This window comes from Phycodurus eques, chromosome 5, assembly GCF_024500275.1.
Source record: "Phycodurus eques isolate BA_2022a chromosome 5, UOR_Pequ_1.1, whole genome shotgun sequence".
NCBI lineage: Eukaryota > Metazoa > Chordata > Actinopteri > Syngnathiformes > Syngnathidae > Phycodurus > Phycodurus eques.
In genome coordinates, this window is record NC_084529.1 from 11,605,881 (window position 1) to 11,613,069 (window position 7,189).

The following is a 7,189-nucleotide window of genomic DNA, read 5'->3' on the forward strand; positions in this document are numbered from 1 at the left end:
GTCCACTGAAGAAGCAGCTTCAAAGAAAGACGCACTGTACATTCCATTCTTTGCGGGCAATGTACTGCATGGCTCTATCACTTTTAATTTTTTATTTTGTGTGAGGGACATTAAGTAAAAGGCAGTGAGCAGACCGCACAAGACAATAGAATTACATGTAGACTAAATCCAGCAAGTTTATTGCATTCATTCAGCTATTTTTCCCCCATAAAATTGGCTACTTAAAATGTATATATTTGTTCATGTATTTTTTAATTCCTTTGCATCATTAAAATAGTTGTTTGGCTGATTTATTGGGATTAAAAGAAAACGAACACTTTGGTTGATTAATTATAAATAAAAAAAGTGTCTATAATAGAATTACAAAAATGAAATATTAATTTACTATTAAAATAAACATATTTACACATTTTAGATGCATTTGACCTTTTTTCTCATTTGTCTGCGAATGAGGAGGCCAATCTGTCTGTTTAAAAATAAATAAAGAAAATGTGGTCCTTGAGCACAAAAATAGGAAAATTGTCTTCAAAATAAAGGAAAACGTATAATACATCCGAGTGCAATACTTGTTTGGACCTGATGAGAAAATGATGGCGCTGTCTAAAAAGATGGAATGCCAGCAGTTTTGGTGCCGTCTTCTTCCCTTCTTCCCTTTCCTCCTCTTCTTTTCACCACAGCAGCCGAAGTCACAACAAACAACCACCCGTTTGACACAAACGACTTTCAGGGGTGCGCTGTAATGTGGAACTTATGTGTTTTGATTCATTCAACACGCGCACTTAAATGTCGAGTTCCTGTCGAGCTGTTCGGTTCGTGAGCCAAACTTTGCTGCTCGTGCCGTGCCACCTTCTCGACAGATCCGAAAAAGATGCCAGCAGCGCGGTAAGCAACCCGCATTGTTTTGATTAAACCAATTAGTTTTTCAGCGATAGATGGAGTTATTCGTTTCAGTTAAGCATAGGTATATATTTAGTGAAAGACGCTTCAATTGGAGAGACTTATAGAAATACTTTCCTGCCTTGTTAAATCATTGTAGATTATTGCAGTATTATGATGTAAGTATTAATATGACCAATGTCTTCATATAGATGATGAATAACATTTAAATACAGGTAGCTTTTACATTATAGGTAACGATTTGTTTTATTATTATTTCAGAAGTGTGTCAAACTGGTAGCTTTTCACATGAATCAGCACCCAAGAAGTAGCTCTCAGTTTCAAAAAGGTTGGTGACCACTAATCTCCATTCTTTGAAACGTAACAACAACTTAGGAAGCTGATTTTCATATTATTGTAAAACTCTTTGAGGTCATAAATTAAATTTACAAATGTTCTTCTAATTGCTCAAGCATCATTACAACCCCCCCCCCCCCCTCCCCTCAATTCTAAACTTTAAAGCTAAGTAAATAATCTACTATTGTAGTTATTTGAGGATGTGAAGAAGCCTCTTTGTAAATACTGTGAAGGGCACCCAAAAGGCTTCTGCAAAATGAATAATTATGTACAAAATGATCCATTGCCAGGATTCCTACCCAAGTTTGGAAAGTATGGTAAAGTTTGATTTCATAATTATCCCAAGTATGAAAAAATATGTAAAATTGTGGGAAAATATTCATGTTTCTAAGACTGTTACAACAGCTCGACTTTCTAAAACAAAAAAATTATGACTATCTAAAAATATAGATCAAGCTGTATTTTTCTTGGAACTGAAGCTACAATGTTTGTGTTAGAAAACTCAGTATTATACCACGGACTTGGTGAATACCCTATTCTGATTGTTCTGAGTTTTTGTCCACAAAAAGACATTGTTCCAAATAAGATGCACCACCCTTAGCAAACACAGGTTTTCGTTGTTGTTGTTATCTTAGCTGTTAGCCCATCGCGACAATCATGCTTCTGCATGGAGGCAAACCGCCCCCCTTGCTCCTCTGTCTCCTAAGCGAGTCCACTGCTTCGCAGGTTGCTGGTTCTTACTGGTCAAAATACCCATGCTGTCACGAGACAATGCAACAGCAGCCACTTGGCAGGTGGCCACAGGCAAGTTGTGGCCAGCGTGCCGCTGAATCATATGGCATTATCGGTCAGATAATTATCGTGCATCACTCATTAAAAATGGGACTGGTAGCACTTGCAAAAATATGCAACAGTAATATACTGTAGCATCTGCTGACACAATAAAACGGAGATTATGGTTGATCAATAAACACTGGGGAATAATTTTAAAAAATATTTTGGTTGAGTTAGATTTTTATGCTGATTAAAACTAAAATTGGCATGCTGATTCCAAAATTGCAGTCAGTTTTTTGTCCACAGTTTACCCTCCAGATAAGCAAAATTCCACTGTTTAGCTTGAGTAAGACTTGCCAGCTGATTACGATTGGACTCATCTACAGCTACGTGGCAAATTGTTTGTGCAGTCACAATTGAGACAGTGCGGTGAGAGGTGTGTGCAGCTCCCAATAGTTCAGTATTATCAATATCTGCTAACAAAAAGCAAGCAGAGTAGGAATTAAGAGAATTTGTGCCATATCCTTTGTAAAACATCCATCCATCCATTTTCTTTACCGCTTATCATTATTATTAAGTGTTGCGGGCGTGCTGGAGCCTATCCCAGCTATCTTTGGCAGGAGGCGGGGTACACCCACAACTGGTCAATCGCACACGTTTTCCCGCATTTTGTTCTTATAATATACACCGATCAATGACGTCATTGATCGGATCGGCGAATTATGACATTAAAGCCGATTATCGGCCGATACCGATCAGGCTGATAAGATCGGTGTAAAGTCTGCCTTGGGATGGAAAAAATGTTTCCCCCCACCTGGAACAGTGAAAACATTTTGTCAGCTATGAAAAAAATAGTATGAGAAGCCAAAAGGAGGAATTTATTTTCAAACAACAAATATTCGGACACAAACGCTTTAGTAAGGCGTACAGACAGGTAATATTGTATTAAAATTTTTCTTCTAGGTTCTAAACGAAGAGGTAGCTGGGCAGTGATGTAGTTGTTTAACGTCTCTTGCTCTCCACACCATCCACCTAATAAGCAGAGCTTGGGAGTCAATACTCTAAAGTGATGGATGAAGACACAGCCACCCTTAAACCGAGACGGATCCAGAATCAAAATGTGGTCCATCGTCTTGAGAGGCGTAGGATCTGTTCGGGCCGGCCAGGAGCTCACTGGTATCGAGTACGCTGCTTGCACCAGAACCTGTTTCCCAACTTTACAGTGGTCAATGTGGAGAAGCCTCCTTGCTTCCTAAGGAAGTTTTCACCTGATGGACGCTGCTTTATCGCCTTCTCATCTGACCAGACATCTCTAGAGGTAAAATTAGGTTTATAAGATAATTGTGTCTTTTTCTCACCACAGGGAAGGAATGTATTTGGAATTCAAACATAACCATGGAGTAGCCTGGGGGAGGTCTAAGAAGTGCAACCAATGTGGCAATGCAGGGAGGGAGGCATCCAAATCAGATGCCCCAGCCACCTCATCTGGCTCCTCTCGATGTGGAGGAGCAGCGGCTCTACTCTGAGCTCCTCCCAGATGACCGAGCTTCTCACCCTATCTCTAAGTGAGAACCTGGACACCTTGCGGAGGAAACTCACTTCGGCCGCTTGTATCCGGGATCTTTTTCTTTCGGCCACAGGTTGTGACCATAGATGAGGGTAAGAACGTAGATCGACCGGTAAATTGAGAGCTTCGCCTTTCGGCTTAGCTTCTTCTTTACCACAACGGACCGATACAAAGTCCGCATCACTGCAGACGCTGCACCGATCCGCCTGTCGATCTCTCGTTCCATTCTTCCCTCACTCGTGAAGAAGACCCCAAGCTACTTGAACTCCTCCACTTGGGACAGGATCTCATCCCCGACCTGGAGAGGGCACGCGACCCTTTTCCGAATGAGGCCCATAGTCTCAGATTTGGAGGTGCTGATTCTCATCCCAGCCGCTTCACACTGTGCTGCGAACCGCTCCAGTGAGAGTTTGAGATCACGGCTCGATGAAGCCAACAGAACCACATCATCTGAAAAGAGCAGAGATGCAATACTGAGGCCACCAAACCGGACCCCCTCTACGCCTCGGCTGTGCCTAGAAATTCTGTTCATAAAAGTTATGACCAGAATCCGTGACAAAGGGCAGCCTTGGCGGAGTCCAACCCTCACCGGTCCGACTTACTGCCGGATATGCGGACGAAACTCTGACACCGGTTGTACAGGGACCGAACAGCCCGTATCAAGGGGTTTTGTACCCCATACTCCCGAAGCACCCCTCACAGGACTCCCTGAGAAACATGGTCGAACGCCTTCTCCAAGTCAACAAAACACATGTAGACTGGTTGGGCGAACTCCCATGCACCCTCGAGGACCCTGCTGAGGGTGTAGAGCTGGTCCACTGTTCCACGGCCAGGATGAAAACCACACTGCTCCTCCTGAATCTGAGATTCAACTTCCCGACGGACCCTCCTCTGCAGCACCCCTGAATAGATCTTACCAGGGAGGCTGAGGAGTGTGATTGTGGAACACACTCTCCGGTCCCCTTTCTTAAAAAGGTGTATCACCACCCCAGACTTCCAATCCAGAGGCACTGTCCCCGATGTCCACGTGATGTTGCAGAGGCGTTTCAACTTGAATAGCCCCACAACATCGAGAGCCTTTAGGAACTCCGGGCGGATCTCATCCACCCCCGGGGCCTTGCCACCAAGGGGCTTTTTAACCACCTCTGTGACCTCAACCCCAGAGATAGGAGAGCCCGCCTCAGAGACCCCAGACTCTGCTTCCTCATGGGAAGTTGTGTCGGTGGCATTGAGGAGGTCTTCGAAGTATTCTCTCCACTGACTCACAACGTCCAGAGTCGAGGTCAGCAGCGCCCCATCCCCACTATACACAGTGTTGATGGGGGCACTGCTTCCCCCTCCTGAGATGGTGGACCAGTATTTCCTCGAAGCCGTCCGGAAGTCTTTTTCCATGGCCTCACCGAACTCCTCCCATGCCCGAGTTTTTGCTTCAGCGACCACCAAAGCTGCATTCTGCTTGGCCACCCGGGATCCATCAGCTGCCTCAGGAGTCTTACACGCCAAAAAAGCCCATTAGGACTTGTTCTTCAGTTTGACGGCACCAACGGGTTTGGGGATTACTGCCACGACAGGCAGCGACCACCGTACGGCCACAGCTCCGGTCGGCCGCCTCAGCAATGTAGGCACGGAACATGGTCCACTTGGACTCGATGTCCCTCGCCTCCCCCGGAACGTGAGCAAAGTTCTGGTGGAGGTGGGAGTTGAAACTCTTTCTGACAGGGGATTCTGCAAGGCGTTCCCAGCAGACCCTCATAATACGTTTCGGCCTGCCACGTCGGACCGGCATCTTACCCCACCATCGGCGCTAACTCACCACCAGGTGGTGCTCAATTGACAGCTCCGCCCCTCTTTTCACCCGAGTGTCCAAGACATGTAGCTGCAAGTCCGATGACACGACCACAAAGTCGATCATCGAACTGCAACCTTGGGTGTCCTGGTGCCAAATGCACATGTGTCGACGACAATTTATTGTAACAGAAGAACTGTTGAATAAAATTTAATGTCAATTTATCTATTGACAGGCCTGTCACGATAAATACCATATCAACTTATCGTTCGATCAACAATCGTTCGATTAACAAAATGAACAAAATAGTTTTTCCGGACTCGATAAATTGTCATTGTTATGGTGAGCCGGTGTGCGGATCACACAGTGGTCCGACAGAGCTTGATGGCTGTGTCATTATCCGCTAGCGGGCTCATGGAATGCCGGCGGACGGGTATACTCTTACTGATGTACTCAAGACCCTTGCTCCATGTGCTCCATGTGGAGCGCATAGATTCACCCAACAGAGACACGGGGAAAGTTAACTGTTGTGTTCGCTAGCCGATGAGCTAACGTGCTAGCCTGAGCTACCAAGTTAAGAAGCTAAACAGTTCGCTCCACTGTGGCGATGTGGTTTAAAACGTCAGCGCTTTGTTCCGAGTTGTTGTGTGTGTTAGTCCCCAATTAATATACACGGGAAAAGTTCACTGTTTATTATGTTTGCTGGCCTTCGAGCTAACAAGCTTGCTAGCTAAGGTGCTAAACAGCTCATTCCACCACGACTAAGTCGTTTGAAACGTCAGCACCTCTCTCCAAGTTGTTGTGTGTTAGTTCCCATTTAACACAAACACGGGAAAATTAACTGTTTATTAAGCATAACCTCAGTGGCACACATTATTCTGCCAGTAGTTGACTAGAGCAAACGTTAACATATATTTGATTAAGAAGTGAAGGGCTCGGCTTCAGAAGACCAACCACACCGCCTTGCAGCTCTTTATTCTTTATTTGAGACCCAGGGGAATCCATATTACAGAGTAAAGAAATCAATTTAATAGAGAAACAAGAAAGGAAATTATAATTATAATGCTGTTTTTTTCTTTGTTTTCAAATGCTTTTAATCAAGTATAGCACATTGAGTTACCTTGTGTATGAAATGCGCGATATAAATAAATTTGGTAAAAAAAAAATGAGAAGGGGGGGCCTTATTTTTCATGCTTTTAGAGGCATAAAAACGTTTATTGTGATAATTATCAGGGAAAATGGATAGTCTTGAAAAAATTGTGACAGGCCTATCCATTGATCACTTATCCCGTATTTCTCTGACAGATCTATGAATACCAAGGTTGCCAAGCTGCCCAGGACCTGCTGAGAGGCCAGGAGGGTGAGACCCTTCTAACAGCCAATGACCAACGCTCCCTCAACATCCGGGGCCGTCTATTTGAACGTTTTTTCTCCTTGCTCCACGTCACTAATGTGGCGTCAAATGGAGAACACCTCAACCGGGAATGTAGCCTCTTCACCGACGACTGCCGCTATGTTATCGTTGGCTCAGCTGTGTACGTCCCGGAGGAGCCACAACCATACTTCTTTGAGGTACATGAGCAAAATCATGACTAAACTACACTGCAAGATAAAAAATATATATATCGCTTCATACATTGTTGTTTTACATGTGCTGTGATTTGCAAACAGGTATATCGCAACAACGAATCTGTGACTCCTAATCCTCGGTCCCCTTTAGAGGACTACTCCCTCCACATCATTGACCTCCATACAGGCAGACTGTGTGACACCAGGTCCTTTAAATTTGACAAAATCATCTTGTCCCACAACCAGGGCCTCTACCTCTA

The 7,189-nt window shown here is 44.4% G+C and overlaps 1 protein-coding gene across 8 annotated transcripts in view; it reads left to right on the forward strand.

The window, feature by feature from the left end:
* The first annotated feature begins 662 nt into the window (after positions 1 to 662).
* det1 (DET1 partner of COP1 E3 ubiquitin ligase) overlaps positions 663 to 7,189 on the forward strand; it is a 14,038-nt gene continuing 7,511 nt past the window's right edge. For 4 of the 8 annotated variants that reach the window (XR_009768546.1, XM_061676585.1, XM_061676590.1 and 1 more), the window contains exons 1-5: positions 663 to 882; positions 1,159 to 1,225; positions 3,051 to 3,325; positions 6,666 to 6,932; positions 7,032 to 7,189. The exon at positions 7,032 to 7,189 is cut by the window's right edge and continues 55 nt beyond it. Coding sequence is in view for 7 of the 8 variants with exons in the window: in XM_061676585.1 (XP_061532569.1) it covers positions 784 to 882; positions 1,159 to 1,225; positions 3,051 to 3,325; positions 6,666 to 6,932; positions 7,032 to 7,189 (866 nt within the window). In the remaining variant the exon portion in view is untranslated. Of the gene's footprint in view, positions 883 to 1,158; positions 1,226 to 1,959; positions 2,081 to 2,970; positions 3,326 to 6,665; positions 6,933 to 7,031 lie in introns of all 8 variants that reach the window. The other 4 variants (XM_061676589.1, XM_061676588.1, XM_061676587.1 and 1 more) reach the window with 4 other exon arrangements.